Source organism: Chlamydotis macqueenii, chromosome 20, assembly GCF_036417535.1.
Source record: "Chlamydotis macqueenii isolate bChlMac1 chromosome 20, bChlMac1.mat, whole genome shotgun sequence".
NCBI lineage: Eukaryota > Metazoa > Chordata > Aves > Otidiformes > Otididae > Chlamydotis > Chlamydotis macqueenii.
This window is the reverse complement of record NC_141575.1, coordinates 9,621,216-9,640,168: the sequence shown is the minus strand read 5'-3', so window position 1 is coordinate 9,640,168 and position 18,953 is coordinate 9,621,216. Positions and strand designations below refer to the sequence as shown.

General features: G+C 45.9%; 1 protein-coding gene across 1 annotated transcript; it reads right to left on the bottom strand.

Moving 5' to 3' along the window:
• Positions 1-323: 323 nt before the first annotated feature.
• TNFSF8 (TNF superfamily member 8) lies at positions 324-16,859 on the bottom strand. The gene is made up of 4 exons (XM_086763944.1): positions 16,549-16,859; positions 9,926-9,971; positions 1,524-1,595; positions 324-983 (listed from the first exon to the last, which is right to left on the bottom strand). The coding sequence occupies exons 1-4, from the start codon at positions 16,741-16,743 to the stop codon at positions 586-588; spliced, it is 711 nt and encodes a 236-aa protein (XP_086620070.1). The 5' UTR covers positions 16,744-16,859; the 3' UTR covers positions 324-585.
• Between the last annotated feature and the right edge of the window lie 2,094 nt (positions 16,860-18,953).

Below are 18,953 nucleotides of genomic sequence, written 5' to 3'. Positions count from 1 at the left end.
GCACAGAAATATCCTGTAAGTTCCAAATCTCCTATGTCCTGTCCCAGAGTTTTAGTTACCAGTCTGAGAGTCATTAATTTCATCTTTGCTTTTGTACGATCTAGCCATAAACCTGCTCCGGAGCTGAGTAGGTTTGTAAAGCAAGCCTTGATTACAAGCTTTGGCTGTTAGTTTTTTTTTTGAAAGACCACATCAAAATACTACTCCATAAAATTCCATTAAAAAGATTTCCCCATCCGCTGAGCACAGGCAGCTTGTCAGTGGTCCATTAGCCAAAAAGTCTCAATAATGCGTACTCTTCCCATAATCTGGTTAGGTTTTAATCTGTGTTTACGCGTATTGTTTTGAGGAACCACGGGCAGATGGGTTTGACAACAATCCTACTCTGAGCCAAACCAGAGCAATCTGTTAAATATGGATCTTGCAGTGTTTTAGGTTTCTTTCTGGGACACTCACAATGTTCCTTGTTTACCCTAGTGATGAGGTAAGATAGGAAATTTAAAACAAGGTGTTGCCTAATAAAAGCAGGCTACTGTTGTTCAGAGAAAGAGAAGTCTGGGCAGCAGCGGGAAGTCGGGGAGCTGCTCACATTTCATCGCTGTACCTCAGGACCCCAAGAACGTTTTCATTGGGAAGAGAAATTTCATTCAAGAATTTAGGATGATTAAGTGTTACTGATATTCGGTCCTTCACATTCAGGTATGTCAAATGGAGCTGGAACAAGGTCTTGAAAGTCTTTTCTTGGCATGTTTCTGATGCGCACCACGTGAATAGCGTTTGCCGGTTGACTTTGTCATTCACAAGGAGCTCTATCTTGAGGTCGGTGGGGCTGTTTGAACAGTTGGGAAAATGAAAGTTCAAATGGCAATAGATCAAGTAGAGGCCTTGTGTCCTTATCACCAGCTCTTCGCTCTTGCACTGGATGTCTTCACAAATACCCTTCTCGACCAAGCTCAGTTTTGAACTGTTTACCGAATTGGACACTAGAAAGGAAAGCAAATAAAATTTAAAATGAGCCACTGACCTCTAGTGACCTGAATTCAGCCTTGTGTGACTTGCAGCAGAGTATTTCCTGGTAAATGGAGATACTGTTTCAGTGATTTTCCTGCAGGGAGCTCTGAGAAAAGGCCCTGGCCAGGCAGCTGAGAGTTCACAGATAGAAGTGGGATGTTAAAAAGTTCCAAGAACTACACACTTGTTTGGGAAACCCAAGTCAGGGAGATGCAGTGGAAATGTCCTCCTGCAATATTTAAAGGGAAATAACGGAGCTGTATATTCCTGTGTTTGTGTGCAGGAGGTACCTCCATTTTTTTCTTAGCAAGTTAAAAAAAAAGTTTATGTGATCAGATAGGGGATTTATTGAACATACATTTTAAGAAAGCTAAGGAATTTTTTTTTCCTATAAAATGCCCATTTGGTCAAAAAGCTATTCGCAGCTAAAACCAGTTTGACTTAACGTGAACAGCCTGCTCTTCAGGCAGCTCCGCAACCGCGCCTTGCCCTAGCTCGCCCTCCCCACTGACCTCTCATGTACGCAGCGGCTCTCTTGGTCAGGACATTCTGTAGGATTCTTAAATAGTCTTCGGAGGTGTTCCCTGAAGGAAACAACAGGTTAAGTGACAGCTCCTGATTTTTTTTTTTTTTTTTTTGTACTGTAAAATGCTGGCAGCATTTGGCACCTCACTTATTTGCTAAAACTGTGCTGTGGACAAACTCCGCAGCAGCAGCTCCAAAGCCACAAAGTCGTACTCCTTGGCTGGTAATATCTGATCCGCACAGGGCATTTGTAGCAGTAACTCGGTTGGTGAATTTATAACAGCCTAAAGCTCTGGCAGACGGCAGTTATCAGTCCAAAACATTGTATTTCTTATTCTCCGTAACCAAATTATTTGTATGGTGCAATTACAGAAATAAGTTTTTAGCTACTTAACTGGCACATGCTTCTGAAAACGGCTCTTTGGGTGCTGTTGGAGCGTCACCCCACTCTCCCACGGTCAGGATGCGGATGTCGCCAGGACTTCAGGCGCGGCCCTTGGTTGCTCGGCCCCAAAGCCGCCGGCTGGGGGGGACCGGGCGAGGTGGTTGTGCGGGAGCGTCCCGTCAGGGCGGGCAGGGCCGCGCGAACGGCGGCTCTGTGTCACGGGAATGTCCCCGAAATCCGACCGGCCGGGGCGGGGAGGCGCCGGGGCTGCCCCGCCGCAGAGCGCCCGGCGCGGGGACCGCTCCCTCCCGCGGCCGCGCTCGGCACTGCGGGCGGCCCCGCGTCCCGGCACCGCATCCCGGCACCGCATCCCAGCAGCCTATCCCAGCACCCCATCTCGGCACCGCATCCCAGGTCTGCATCCCGGCCCTGCATCCCGGCCCGACCCCACATCCCGGCCCCGCATCCTGGGACCACATCCCGGGACTGCATCCCGGCCCCACATTCTTACCCTGCATCCCAGCACCACATCCTGGGACTACTTCCCGGCTCTGTGTCTCGGGACAGCATCTCAGGCTCTGCATCCCATCACTGCATCCTGGCACAGCATCCAGGCCCCACATCCCAGCCCTGCATCCCGGCCACATATCCCAGGACCGCATCCTGAGACTGCATGCCAACCCCACATCCTGAACCCACATTCAGGCACTGCACCCTGGGATGACACCCCAGGTCCTGCATCTTGACACCACACCACAATATCCCAGCTCCTGCATCCTGAGCCCTGCGTCCTCCCACTTCCCCTTGCATTTCACCTCCTTTGCAGCCACACTTCACCTTCCCATCTGCTCTGTGTAAGCCTTTCCTCCTCTCACCTTACTAGGCATTCAGTGAACAGTGATGATTATTCCTCCTTTATTTCGTGATTGCATAGAGCAGAGTTTGTGCTGCCCTGTGCAGCCCACAGGCACATGGATACACAGACAAGGGATAGAGTCAGGAAAATAGCGTTTATCCCAGGGACTGCAACCAGGCAGGTGAAAGGTTATTTCTCTCCTTCTTTACACCTCCTGGCCCTGCCGCAACTGTGGAAAGGATGTGCGTAGGAGCTGAGATGGAAGATTGGGAGTTTCCTGTAGTTTATTCTACAGCTGAATACCGGGAATCAAGTTTGAAGGAATTTCAGTAAAGCCGTACCAAATTATACTGCCCTCTCCCAGAGTACACAAATCACCCAAATGTTCCTGTGACTTGGTTTATAAAATTGGTGTAAGAGTCACCCACCCTACAAGGGTCTCTGAAGGACTGGATAATACACAAAAATAAGTTCTGGTAAAACTTCATGCTACTCTGTGACATCAGATGACGTATTTCTTGTTCCTTACATGAACAAGGAGGCATCTACTGAATGCAGAGGGAGACAAGGATCTTAAGTTTCATAGGATTCCTGAAACTAAGGGTACAAAAAAGAGATTTAAATCTCCAGACACTTGCAGTATCTGCATGGCCTGATTTTTAAGAGGTATGTGGTCAGGAGGATGGATAAATCAGGTAGAAGCTGGTCCCACACACAAGTCCCCCTGGTTGGTGATGTGTAATGTTTGCACTCATACTGTTGGAGAAGGAGGCTGTGGATGTCTTGAGAATTGCAATCTTCCTCTGATTTCAGTAGCTGAAACACTTTGCAGGGAAGCAGGTGTTCACTGCTCTCCAAGAATGAGTAAGTCACGTATCAAAGTCCCTTGGCTCTGCTGGAAATCCCCAACGAAAAACCAAAGCCTGCTCTCCTATGTTACTCATAATATAGGGTTTTAGTGACTGCACAGACACTACAGAGATGTGGAGATATGGAATGGGAGAGAAGAAACCCTTATGGCCCTTAGTTCAAACTGAAGCTGTTGCAATGGCAGCACCAGTCTCTGGTAATACACAGCCAGTGCCCTGAGCCCACTGACGTTCCTGGAGTCCTGCAAGAAGGGAGAGTGTTTTTACAGAAACTTGGTGGCATTTAGGGGGTTTACGCTATACAGCAGAAAGTCCCCTGCTGCTCAAGCAGACTTTGGAAGCAGGAGCCGTGTGACATCTGCGAAGCAAGCAAAGTGCGGTGCCTGCACACGGACAGCCTGGCGCTGCCCACAGCCCCGCCAGCCGCGAGCTGGCTCAGGGCATTCGTGGCGTCCCTCCCCTCAGGATCTGCCCCGCGCTGAGCTAGCTGCACTGTGCGTTTCCAGAGCTGTGCCTACCTCGACTGGTGTCAGCAACTTTTGTGTGTGTGTGTGTGTGTGTAAAGCATTTATTTGGTGTCATCAACTGTGTTTCTGAGAAGGTAAGTTATGGAAAAAAAAATAGTTTTAGATACATTTCCGGTTCTTGCTCTGCTGAGGCAGCTTATAACTGTTTTCTACTTTTATTTCTCAAGTTAATTCTTTATTTGAAACATTTCCACACAAGCCAGGAAATTACTAGCGTTTCAGGACTATCGCATCGCCTAACTGGCTTTGCACTGTGTAAATCAGAAGTAATCCCACGGAAGACAACAGGATTATATAAAAATACTGTGAGAAGGAGGAAAAGCAAAGCCACGTTTGGGACTAAGTACCAAAGAGGCCACACTGGTTCCATTGTCCACTGTGATGCACGGGTGCTGTGGATCAGGGTGCTTGGGGGAAGCCTGCTGATAAGGAAGGAGTCTTAGCAGGAAGCTATTTAGGTTATTTTGTCCTGAAGAAGCTCTCAGGAGATAATTCACTACGGCTTCCTGATCCCTTTTACCATAGGATGAACATCCCGAGGGCACAGCTCTGAGGAAAACGGTTAAGCTGAGCTTAACGCAGCTTCTCCCCACCGAGCCAAAGGGGACATGCTGCAGGACTGTGAAATGGGACTCAGAGGAGGTGTGGCCCCATGGACATTCCCGTGATTTCCACCTCTGGTGCATGAAGGACAGAGTCTCACCAAAGCACGGCACGACCTAAGGAGGCTGTGTCCTGCCAGGAGGAACCCAATGGCTGTGGGAAGGGGGTGTAGGGCTGCTGCCAGCCAGCTCCAAGGAGACGTAACTCTGCCTGGGGAACTCTCCTTGCTGCTGGCTGCCTCAGTTTCCCCACCTCTGAGATGGGTATAATGGGAGCACGGACACAGGGCAGTGAAGCCAAGAGCTCAGAGTGCCATGCCAGCGTGCAGAGTGTTGCTACCCAGACATGTAAAGCCCCTCAGTAGGATTTTTGAGGCTTGTCCTTGTGCCAGCCACCTCTTACAGTGATACTCCTCTGCAGTGTGTCTGGCATTGCAGCTAGCTGCGGGCTGAGTGTGGACGAGGACAAGAGGAGGTCAAAAACCTGAATTTCTTATGAGGTGAAGACAGGCAACAAACGGCTTTCAATTCCTCTGTACCTTCCACCAATTTAAGTGCTTATAAAATTTGGCAGGGTGATTTCATACATCTCTGTCAGCACGCTAGAGTTAGCAGAACTTGCCTAATTTTATTTCTCAGCGGCCACTGTCTGAAGTCCCTGTAGCTATCTTTAACGCTCTCCTTCCTGCCGGCTGGCGCTGGTGGGCTGTCCTAGCTGACAGATGCTGTGGCAAGTGCCGGCTGGGTGATGTTCTCCCCTGGGCTCCGTGGTAGACCTGGGCTCTGCTCATGGCTGTGCCTGTCACACATGCACTGAGTGCCTTTGGTCCTCAGGAGTCCGAGGGCTGTCACTCCAGTCCTGTGCATTGAGAGGGAACTGAACTCAACTGCCAATGTTACCTCCTTCCAGAAACATAAACTTTGGAAGTATCCCTTTCTTTTCTCCAAATTTAGGAAGAACCTCTTATAGACTCATCCCTGCACACCTGACTACTGCAAAACTTGTAGAGTTTAAGGCCAAAACTATTCAAGTCTCTGGCCTGTCATCAGTATACCATAGGTCACATCATTTCAAGAGCTATCCATGTATACATATATAGATATACATATTCGTCTATAACTTGCGTTTTAAGTATTGGAGAAATGTAAGATCAAACATTCAGCATTTTGTAGCAATACCAATCATCTCATTATTAATTAAATAAGCAACCAGCCCCCGTTATGACTATCTGGAATCTGTAGCTGCAGTTTCCTCCGGATGCTTGCCGAGGAGGACGCGTGTGTGCTCTTTCTGTGTTTGCAAGCCCAGGCTTGCCAAAATTTTTTGAGCTGAGAAAAACAGCTCATCTGCCCTGACCTCCCCAAGGGCAGACAGGACCTTCTACGGCTTCACATACACATGAAGCACATACATGTACTGGAGCTGGGAAGGCAAAAATCTGTATGGTCTAAATGTGAAACATCCATTTCCAAAGAACCCACCACCATGGGACTTGTGACTGACAACCCAGCAACTTCATTAGTGTTGCACCGGGACGGTTCCAGGCTGGAAGAGACCAAATTTGGTTGCAGAAGGCCAAACTGCACTCAGAGATACTGCTCCAAATCTGGAGAGGCTTGTTTGCTCTGCTGGCTTCAGCCTGATTTACTCTAGGGTAGCAAGGATATGAACATCACCTGTGTCAGCTTAATTTCTCGGGGGCAGGTTTTTATTTGGGAACCTATTTCCCATTGAAACTGTGAATGGGGTGTTGGATTGCCTTTCCTGGTCTGTCCATCAGTTGCTAATGGATTTTACTGCCTGACAGAAGTATCTATAAATACTCTGTGTGTGTGTGTATGTATCTGCAGGTTTTTCCTTTTATAAATGAGAAGAGATTTTGGTATCGTGTCTTTGCAGTTCAAAATAACAAGAAAAGCCATCAGTGCAGGATTGCAACATTCATGGGGAAACGTGTTTTGGAGAGGATAGCAAGGAGATGATGAGGGCTGACCTCTCTAGACATGGGCAGGTCATAAATTTCTCTGTGACATTCCCTCTAAAAAAATGAACATAACAATAATACCCATCTGGCTCAAACAAATACATGATTTTATGTTTATGAAATGTGGATGAGTTTCCACAGAAATAACATTTCACAAACATTTAGTTCATGAAGAATTTAATTCTTTCCTCCTGTTGCTCAGCTACTCCACCGACAATGGCACCGAGGTTTTGAGGAGACCAATACCATTTTTCACACAAACACTTAATTAGCTGACGTGGCATCACTCAGCTACTGCTCACGGATCCCTGCAAACCCATCCATTGAGGGCTGACAGCTGAGTCAGGAACGTAAGCCTTCTATAAATCTAATTTAGTGCCCGCTGGTGTTTAGCTAATAATAGAACATAATCTCATTGGAAATCTAAATGAAATCATCATGGTTTTCCTGCTTTGATATTACAGAATTAATTCAGAGATGTAGCCGTGTCTGGACCACTGTCGTTTGCGTTACAGTACAGCCTCGGTCTGTGCGACCCCCGGCTGCTCCCACTAGCACAACCCTACATCCCCCATTAGCGTCTCCGGGATGTTTTGCACAAGTAGGTACCTTCAGCCTCCCTGTCCGTACCGACGCGGGGCTGGGGCAAGGCTGAGCACCAACCTGGCAATTTGGCAATGCTCTTTTTATTTCTTGCTTGCCCACTTTTCCAACGCAGGGCTTTGAAGCGCTGTTGTAAACGAGGTGGGTACAAAATACATCCAAATTACCCTATCAGCATCTGGGCTGCCTGAGAGGTGCACACGGAGCCAAATCTAAATCCAAGCAACTTCAGCCTCATCACAGTCCCCCGCTTGAAATATTTCTCACGTTTCTGTTTCTTTCTGCACTGGACGGGACCTTGCATCAGTGGCTGTGACTCCCTGCTCAGAAGTCAGCAAGTGATGCCTGGCAGCATATGACAGCTGAGAGAGTCTCAGTAAATTACCCGCTGGGATATATTAATTAATTAGCCCTGCTTTATGCATTTTAAGAGAAAAATGAAAGGCCATTGTCATTCACGCACACTGTAATGCTCCATTACCCTGCCAGAGACATGCAATAGAGACTGATTGGCAGCGAGGTGTCGGCTGGTAGAGCACTTCCACCCATCGCAAACAGTTTTCACCAGCTTTTCCTGCCTTGTGGGCTTTCTCTGTCATTCCCTCCTTTGTCTTTCACTAGGGGCATCATCTCAGATCTAGCAGCAGAGTTCAGAGCAAGAGGATGCCTGTAATTGATATTGACCCAAAGACAGAAAGATCTCTGGGTAATGAAACAGCATCTTGTGCATCTGTGGAGGCGCTCTCCTCCTGCGCTATTCCTCCTGCCTGGCACCTGCCAGTTTTTGGTGAGGAGAAAAAAAAATTGGCATAGATTGCCTGATAGGAAATAATGTATATGTGTGTGTATATATATGTATGTATTACAGTGCACTTTTGGATTAGTGAGACCTCTCCTCCCTGCCCTGGGAACGCCAGTATTGCTGACGCTTTGGTTTGGAATAATACTGACCTACAGATCCAGCCTCTGTGGCTCCTCCTCTGTCAGTCACTAGATTCCACACCAGGAGCTTTCACTGCCTCTTCCTAACTGGTGGCAAAGCTCAGCCATGAAAACCTGCACAGTTCTGCTGACTCCTCTGAGGTTACACTGGTTTGCAGGAGCGGAGGTTCTGCTCTGGGGCCGTACCACCTCGCGGTTTCTGGGGACCCTCCATCATCACCGGGGGGCCGTGGGCAGCAAGACTGATGCTTTGCAGCCCATTACATTTCCAAAGCTCCTTTTTGGGCACCTTTTGGGATGCACTGGAGTGGGGCTGTGATGTCCATGTGTCCTTATCCAAATCTGCCTTGTATGACCAGACCCACTTTATTTCTGAGGAACTTCAGGTACAAAATAAAGCACTAGAAGACTTAAGAAATACTTTAAAAGACTTAAGGAGCTACTTAGGTTGGTAGAGAGAAAGCAATATGTGCTTAGGATGTCCTAGGGAAAATAGGACAGGGACATCCTAAGGGGAAAAAAAAATGAAATCCTTCCAGGTTGCTGGAATTCTAAAACATAAAAAATAATGGTCAGGCAAGATGTGAAGTTCTCAGGAAGGACACAGTGATATGCAGGGACTACATAGCCTGTGGGCTATGAAACAAGCCCAATATGGAAGAGTCTCAGATTAAAAAATTGTCCAAGGTAGAGTATGTGTTACCCAAATGCTGCATTATGTCACCTGTGTGCAGCAACAGAAAAGATGTTTATGTGATTAGGACTCTCTGGACCTTGAACTTCCATTACTTCAATTTCCCATTCTGCCATCGCTTCTCGATGAACACTGCACTTCATTTTTCCCATCTGTAGCATGGGAGGCAGTGGTATCTCCTATCCTCCAGGACTGAGTATGAATGTGTATTTGCAAGAAGTCAAACTTCTTGGTGTTGAGGGCTGTGTAACCAGAGCGGCAATGTCACTGAAATAAATAGTGCTTCTCCTGATTTATGCTAAGGAAAAGCAGAATCTTGGTGCACTGTCTCTGCTAGTCTAGTTAGACAGGTTTTTTTTTCCTATTTTGGGCTCCCTCTGCCTGTTTTAATTCCTTGCTCTGTGCTTCTTGTGGCTCTTCTCCACTTGTCCCTTCTAGACCTTCCCCTTCCCTCCTCCCTTTTCCCCACAAACCAGAAGGAAACACATGACTGCTCAGGGCCAGAGGAGTACAGGAGGAGTTCCAATTGTTTTGAAATATGTGACAACACATTTGCACCCATGCCTTGTGAAGACTGGGACGTTACGCCCACACGTGCAAGAGCCTGCCTTTAAAATAGGACCTAGTAGTCAGGCTGATCCTCACATCCTCTGGCAAAAGGGCTCTCTTGCAAAGATCTCTCAGGACAGATTCAGACATACTTGTTATTTCCTCAGCCATGTGCTTGTTTCCGGAGGTATTGAGTAATTTGAAAGCTTTTTTCTTCTTCTTCTTTTTTTTTTTTTTCCCCACTACCTTGGCTTTTCACCAATAAGGGACTTTATATGAAATGTTAAAATGTGTACAATGGGCTTATTTGTGATCCTGGGCAATATTTGCGTTACAGATGAGACGAAAGGCACGTAGAGTCAGTTGAGGTGTCTTACCTGTCCTGATAGGCTTTGCGATGCCCTCTGTGGCAGGATCAGCTGCCTGAAAGAGAAGCGAGAGAAAGGATGGAGTTATTCTGGGAGCATACCTGTGTTCAAGTGTGACTCTGCTTTACAAGTGGAGCTTAAAAGTGGAGCCTCAATCATCACTGGAGTGCATGCCATGAAGGATGCACAGGGAGCCAGCATCAGGTGCTACAAAGCACATGACTCCTCACAGGTCACTGAGGGATTGCTCTGGAGAAAACAGCTCTGGCAAACTCTCTGCACTCATCCAAATGTCATCCCCAGTTATCCCTCATCACTGCCCTATTTTTCTAATGTAGAAAAAATCTACGTTTCTGACACAGCCAGCAATTTTCTCAGTGCAGTAAGAAATGTGCGTGTTTTTTTGTTGGGGCTGTTTTGGAAGCACAAGCCCTGAAAACCTCACTCTGTGGCTTGGAAAGAGGAGGACAGAGTGGGACTGGACACCCTTCAGAGCCAGTGTCCATCCCTGGGAAGCCAGTAACCGGATGAAAATAAGAGCAGTAGAGCCCCAACACAGGTCTGAGAGTGACAGAGTTGTCCTGCTTCGCCTCTCCTCCTGCGTCTTGCTGGGATGTAAACCCAAGGGTGAAAACGGCACGGGAAATCGTCCTCAGTCAGCACAGCCTGAGAACTTCTCAGGAAACACGCTCCAAGTGTGAAAAATGGTAGGCTTCATCTGTGGTCTTGCTTCTGTTTTACCACACCTCTCTGCCATCCCAACATACAACCCTGAAGCCTGTACTTGCTTGCATATTACTTCCACCCAAGTAAAGTCACTGACAGCTCATAAACGTCCATCAGTGCCCTCGAGGAGCAAATGAATTCTCCCAACAGCTGAGGAAAGATACTGAGAGTGCCTCAGTGCTTGAAACTCTGTGTCACATCCCTCCATTCACACACAGAGTGATTTCGGCGTCAGGGAGTGGTTTTTGCTCAGGCTAGCCTAAACCAGCTCCTCTTATCTGGATATCAATTACCTGGGCTAATTGTGCAGGCTAACCAGGCCAGGCCCAATTTATCATAGAATCATAGGATAGCTGGAGTTGGAAGGAACTCATAGGGATCATCAAGTCCAATTCCCTGCTCCTCGTAGGACTACCTAAAACTAAACAATATGACTAAGAGCATCGTCCAGACTCTCCTTGAGCTCTGACAGACTTGGTGCTGTGAGCACTTCCCTGGGGAGCCTGTTCCAGTGACTGGCCAGGATGTCCAAGAAGAATAAAGTTGGGAAGCTGGTACCGGCTTTAGCAGAATATCTAGTATCTCCTGGGAGAAATAAGGCATGCTATGCATGTGGTGGGAGACAACTTCATCCATAGTGGTCTTAAAACGTAGGCTCTTTATTTCTGCATGTAAATAGGATAATGTGCAGGGGAGAAGGAAGATGGAAGTCTTATTTATCTGTTTGTGGTACTTAATGTTCTACCCTCAAGTGTTTAAGTATACTTTTTAATTAGGCTTTGGCCTAACGTGACCCTGTTTTCAACTATGGCTAAAGTGTAGAGGTGCATCTGCTCCTGGCAAAGCAATGTTCTCCTTTGGTCTAATGTCAAAACGCTGTGTCCTGCGGACAGAGAGGTCATAGGTGCTTCATAATTTGGGTAGCTGTAATATAAGATCTGTTTTTTTGTTGTTTTTTTTTTTTTTTTCCATACCTATGTAACACAGAGGAGAAGTTATCTGTTGAGACAGTGTTTCTCCAGGTAATCTTCCTAAGCTGTGCAGGAAGGCTGCTGGGTTAGGAGAGGAACGGGAACCTAGAGATGTAGCTAGAAAAAGCAGGCCTTTCCAAGCTTTTTAGTCCCCTACATGACATCCTCCCTTGCAAACTCTCATGGATCTTATGAACACGTATCATCAAAAGTGGGACTGAGAACAGTCTCGGCTGAAAACGCCCCCAAGGACCATCTGCCAGAGCCTCTCGTCTCCTGTCTTGACCCCTTGCACTGGGCTGTCCCTCTCACCGCACTCAGGGCGTGGGGAAGCATTACTTTTCAATGCAATATATGAGCATTTCTGCCCTCTGCAGAGGATTCAAGGCATTTTTGCATGAGAGAAAGGGGATGCTCAATCCCCAACTAGATTACGCCAAATGAAATCAGACAGCAGATCCACCACTGCCTGTAGAGATGTCTTTGGCAAAGCGACTGAGACGTTATCATCAGTGAGGTGTTCACCTTGTAGCCGTCCCTCGGAGGTGGCGTGCAGGACACGGGTGATGGCTCACAGCTTACTTTGTGGTCAGGGCAACAGAAATAAAATTCAAATGTACTGATGTATTGTGTTCTCACCTGGAGAGTCACCGAGTGGGTGAAAAAAAAGCAGATACTAATGCAATTTATTTTAGCGGCAGTTGAGTAGATATTCAAATGAAACTTTAGAGCTTGCTTTGAAATATTACTGGCATTACTTCTTTCTTTGCTAACAGCAAGAATATTGTATGTAATGCTGTAATTTGGAATGCAAAGAAGCATGCAAGGCCCAAAGAGATTAAATTCTCCAGTGCCAGCTCAGGAAGAAGTCATGACAATGAATTTCACCCCATCTGGAACGATCTGGCTGCTGCTGGTGAAGGATCTCAACCTTTACTCAGCAAGCAGAATAATTTGAGTTCAACAATTTGCTTCATTAGAGAAAATGATAATCAGGTGCTAGTGAAACTCATTTCTTTCTTCTTTCCCTAGATCATTTTACAACGAATTTTCCCAAGCTGAGCAAAACTGGTGCTGCTAGAGGGTTGGTCTAATGTCCTGTGTCAGAACTGAGAATGTTCATTTAGCCAGAGATCTCTGAATCTGGTGGCTGCTGTCCTCGAAGGAAGTTTTGCAATTTGAAAGAGCAGCCTCAAGGCTCTCTTGTGTTTCCGCTCAGCCTCGAGCCCTCGTTGCCCGTCTGGCGGAGGGGGACGGCAGGCAGCGGCGCTGCAGGTAGGTGGCCTTGAGCTGCCAAGGGAGAAATGAGACACGAAAAGTCCAGAAAGCAGAGCGTCGTCCCCGCAGCTGATCTAATAATGAGCATCACAGGAAACACAGCCCTGTGTGAAATTCAGTTTTTCCAGTACTGACAAAACCTATTAAAGTGGCACCTCTAGATAGCGGGTGGCTGTTACCGTACAGAATTCCGATGGCAAGTGTTGGAACAGCGCACTTCTCTTCTAAAATGCTTCTGGTTTTCCTGTGGTGTTCAACTAGTGGGAAATCTGCTTTCAGGGGCAATTTTGTTTTAATTTATTTTATTTATTTTTTTTTTTGTCAGGGTTGTCCACCAGAGGGGGCCAAGAGGCACCGACTGGGGCAGCCCGTGGCACGATTATTTTTACGCAGATATAAATCACCAAACAGAGAGTGCAGGAAGACACTAGGTGCTGTAGAAGTTATTTCTGGTTACAGTAGTCCCATTGTCAATGGGGTTTTACATTTTTCACTCCAGCAGCCTTGAAGACCAGATCAGCAAATATAAATACCTGCACTGACTCTTAGAATTTGCCACATTGGAGCCTTAACTCAGCTGAAAAGATTTGCCCACGCAGGCAATGAAGTCTACAAAATCCAGAGTGGTGAGGGACCATCCCAGGTTATGGACTTCGGACACTCACCCAGAATTTGTTCACAGAGGGAGGTGGCCTAGGTAGATACAACATACCTTACAGGACAGCATCAGATTTGCTAGGGTCTGTGTGTCCTAAAATGACATTTGTCTAGGCCTCTCTGCCCTGTACTCTTTCACTGGTTTTACATGTATATCTCTATTTACATAAATATCTACATAGACATGTAGATATACACATAACCAGCAGCAGTGAAATGCAGCAGGTGAACGGTGGAGGTTTTAGCATTCCTATAACAGTGTTAAGAAGAAAAACAAAGGCTACAGACCACCATACAGCAGCCATTCTTATTCCAGAGAAAAATAAAGTCCCTTGTGAAAGATTGAGATAACTGAATGGCCTGAAACCAAGGGTTTCTTTCTGCAGCTGAAAGCTGAAGAAATGAACGAACTTTAGCACTCCACGTAGTTAGTTCCAAAAAACGTAGTTTAGTTCCAAAAAATGAGACTTTCCAGGCCTAACACTAATGTTCTGTGCCATCTTTCTTGAAAACAAGGCGTGAAGGAAATTTCTTGTGATTTTGGAAAATGCAGGGAGTAGGGGAGGTAATGTATATTAGAGGTGCTCTTAGATTCAGAGAAGCAGCTTCGGAATTGCAGCTGCTTTTTTTTTGTTTTGGTCTTTTGTGTTGGATTTCCCTTTTGCAGAGCACCTAGATTTTGGGTGATGCAAATGCCTCATTTCTGCACAGTTTGATTTTACCTTTCCAGTGTGTCTTCTGTCATCTTAAACTAGGCAGGGGCAAATTCATGAAAAGGAAGACAAGCAGCCAACTTTCATGTCCTCAATGGGGATAGGGGACTGTGTGACCTGCTTGCTACCAGAAGCCTTCTCTTAATGCAGTGGTACCTGAGACATGGGTCACATTGTCCCTAAGGCCCTCTACCTCTCCTTTGGACAGAGGAAAATAAAAGTGTCTATCTTAGCTCAGCACAGGGAGGACATGAACTAGCCACCATTGCTCCTGTGATCAAGGATCACTCACATAATCCAGCTGACAACATCTGGAGAGAAAACCAGATCATCCTAAAAGGCTAATCCCACAAAATGTTGATCTTCTCTTGGGAAGTTACAAAGAAAATAATTAAGCCAACTGATGATGCTCTACTCCCTACAGCAACAGGACTCAATAGCCCCAGGGCTCCAAGTACAAGAACTCCCCAGACCTCCTGTCCTGAAGTCAATACTGCAAGATGCTCAGCCCAGCCACAACTGAGTTTACCAAAGGAGTGTGTGCCTAGCCCTGCGCTGACAGGGTCGCCGTGAGCTAAATCGTTTTTTGCAGGATGACCTGCAGTTTCTCGAGGAACCTATCTCACTGCATCAACACTTGTTCACTAGTCTGGAAATTCAAGACCAGTCATGGATAGAGAATGACTATGCTGCTTCTGAACTGGAGGTCTTTCAGGTCTCTGAGAACCAGAACAGAAGTTGCACTTTTATTGCCAAATTCCTCTTACAGCGTAAAATTGCTGCTTGATTTTATTTGTGTTTCTCACACACCTCAGCTTCCTACTTTCTCCTTCAGCCAAGCTCATTTCCAAAGCAGCTACAATAATGTCATTACTCTTTGAAATGAAAACCTTGACTCTTTCAGTAATACTGTCCCTCTGGCAACTACTGTAACTGCATTTATCCTGATGGAGAGGTAATTTAATGCTTATGTTCATAATAAGTACAAATCAAAGCCTCATTATATAGGAAAGCTGTTTCAATTCTGTAATTACCCAGGCTGTTTTTTTAAAGATCTCCCTTAATGTCGCACTCTATCACCTGAAAACCCCCATGTCTCATTCTAACTATGCCCAAACTGCTTCTCTTTTGGAAGAACGTTGATTTCAGGTAAATGACTCCTCTCTGGTACAACTTAGAGACGTATCAGTCAAGCCTGCATGGTTTAAATTCTGGGTAATGTGCATACACCGACCACAAATTGCAAGGGTAAATTTAGTAAGAGAAAATATTGAGCTGAAAGATCTTTCTTTTTTTTTTTTTTTCCATGGCCAACTTCCTCCAGCAACCCCACACTGATGCTTTCATTCTATAAATAGTAGTGGAGGTACTTCAGCACTTAGATTTTTGCAATAAGATTTCAAAGTCTATAAAACTTCAACCTGTCATTTTACCCTGGTGAAGTTCATGGCAATGTTCCTGGTAAGACTAGAAATGTACTTTTTATATTCACCACCACTTGTGTCTCTGCCCTGGCTGTAACTGTCTCACTGATTCCCTGTTCAACCCCACATCCACTTGACAGCAATCCTCTTTATTTTAAGAAGAAAAAATGTCTGTAGGCAGAGAACAATTGCTTTTGTCAGACTTTGCCTCACTTCTATCCTTCAGTCATCCTTGCTATAACTCTACTTTTGTGTTAAAAAACACACAGGACTGACAAAAACAAGAGGGCCAGTGAGCTACGTTGCCTCCACCCATTGCTCTGGGTAGTTCAAGAAAACTCTGCTTCACCACATCACGGAGCACCCCAACAGATAGCACCACACAGTATCACACATCGAGTGTCTTGTGTTATGTCCGTTACTAAAATTTATCAATATTTCAGAGGAACACATGTAGAAAGTACCAGACCAGATCATCTTGGACAGTGGTCACTCTTTGTAGAAGTGACAGGAGACACATAAAACCAGGTAGCAGACACTGAGGCACTGATCTAGCTTCTCTCTGCTTCTCCTCTTAACTTGGCAGGACAGAGAGAGGCTTGCACCCTGGATTATGAGCTTTCCACTTTCATTTACAGACTCGAAATAGCATGATGCTAGAAGTCCATGGAGAAAGGTCTGCTTTTTTCTGCAAGTTCTTTTCTCTCCCTTTTTATATCATCTTTCTCTCCCCTAATTCATGTGTGTGTATTTATAACTGTAGGTAGCGACTGATTTTCCAGCCACAGGATAATTTTTGGAAAGCTTCAGATTAAAAAAAATAAAAAAGAATAAGCCAATGAAAAAAGTAAGAAATTGCTTACCGTCCTCTGAATGACTAAGACCATGATGGTGACTAACGCAAAGATGAGCAACGCAACAAGGGTAGCGATGATAAAATACAAACATGTTTTGTTAGTGGCTCCAAGCCTCCTTGAAATGGTGTCTTCATTCACACGCATGGCTGACTTCGGAGAGTCCTTCACCTGAGAAAGTGTTTGCTCTTGTGCCGAGCACATTCTTATATAGCTCTCAGAGTACTGCTCTGTATCTCCCCTTGATCAGGTTCGAGTTGCAGCCCATCTCTGTTCCTGGCAGGATTTTCCCCCTTCATCCTGGCTCATGTGATCTGGAAAAAAAACTTCATCACTCGTAGTACAAAGAAAGAGGGACCTGGGGGCGTGAAGCAGGACGCAGCTGTGAAGAGGGGAAGGAGCTTCATGTTCTCAATCAGGGATTTCGCGACGGCAGTCTTGTATGCTGCATCGGAGGTTTCTGATGTCAGAAGGTGAATAGTTACCAAGATCAGTCGTCCCCCGCCCCCTGTCACTGGCTTTCTCTGAAATGGAGAGCTATGCAAATTCTGTTTCATTTTATACTCGGTGCAGCTACAGTTCAGTACAGTGAATTGCCCCGGAGCTCTGCCTTCCTGATGCACAGAGCAACCTCTTCTTATTCCCCGTAACGTCCTAGAGCTGCGATCTCCAGAGCTCTGCCTTCAGAGGTGACCTAGGCTTTGAGTTTGGTGACTGTAGCTCCTGCCTGCGAAGGTCTGGAGATGTTGGGTGACGTGTTCATTGAAGTGTTTCATAGAAATGTGTCAGGAAGACATGTTTGATGCAGGATGCAAGTTCTAGGCAGAGGCATAGACAGAAAGTGAGCACACCGAAGCTGCAGAAAGCGTGATGGTAGGATGTGCCCACAGAGGATGTCTGTATTCACCTTCGTGCCCTGGCTTATTTGCAGCTGGTGAGTTGATGCTTGTGTGTGTCCTGTCCACAAGCTTCTCCTCTGTCCTCGCCTGGGACCATCACCCAGCCATGAGGTTTCTCATGGAACCTAAATGAGATTTCTTCAACTGGAAATATTCCTACTTCATTCCTGTGTGAAAGGACCAGCCATTCCTAACCCTGCATTTTTTATGTGAGATGACTCTTTGCTTTCCGGAGAGTCCAGCTCAGAAGACACTTTCATTTTCACAGTTAGATATGTGTCCTCCTTGGATTCATGTTAGTGCAAGCCACTTAATTTCTGTTACATGATCAAAATGACTAGGAGTATTGCTTGTCTCAGCTATTCCCAGGACAAAGACGTCAGAGAGGCGGAACAGGATCTTATCAATCCTCTAACTCAACATCTTTCCTTCAGTAGAGAACAATATCAGAACCCAAAAAGCAGGTAGAGTTATTTATTTGGTTTAATTCTCTAGTTTCCTCTGATTTGGGCTTGTGGGACACCCAAACCAGAGGTAATGCCTTTCTATTTTAATCCAATTCTTCTTTACACCCCTGACATTAAAGGGTCTGTTATTACCACCATCTTTTAATTAAATCACTAGAGCACAGCACTACAAAAGCTTCCATAGATTTCCAAAATAGTGTTTTTCAGAGTATCTCTTACCACCTTGGAAACAGGCACACTCTATTTTAACCAGAGACAAAGGGAAGCAGCCTCCTCTCCTTAAGGATGAGACAATAGTGTAACACAGTCTGGGCTTCCTCAGGAAATCTGTTGCTCAGGGCTGATAAGTGGGATGTGATGGATCCTCACCTCCTGGGTCCTGCCTGGTCAGTGCAAAACCTTGGACAGCCACTAGCAGCAGTGGTTCTCACTCACCTTGGTTTGTACTGGAAATTAATCTGGATTTGCAAGGGAAGGTGTTACACAGTTTTGCCTGTGAAAGTTTGTTTGACCCCTTAAAGCAATCAGTTCTGCAGAGCAGAAATCCCACCTTTAGGGAAGCAGAACATCAAGGTCCCCTAATGCCGTCATTGCTCCCCAACCCTCCTTAACAATGCAACAATTCTGAAATGCAGGAAAATCCAAACGACAAAGATCTTGCAGTGACTGACAGCACTCAACATCTCTTGCTCATGGCTGAGCAGACACATACCTCAGCAAGGAAGATGATTTTCGAGGGAATAATAGTGGTGTAGTTTTAAGGATGTCTCATCGTGCTTGGTGTCATGAGGAGGGCACAGTCCTCTGTGAGCTTGTAGTCTTCTGTGGTTGCACATGGGTGTTCATGGTCAGCTCTTCAAACTGTGAAACACTTGTGCTAAACTCACTTATAAGGGGACAACCAGACACTGTAGTGGTGATGACTACAAAATAAAAAGAGATCAGTGAAGGCCAGTGAGGGATAACAGGACAAATTCAGCCCCTGTGTAAACAATGCAATCCAGATTTGATTTGGCCTATTAATTTCTAAGCTAAATTTGTTTAGCCC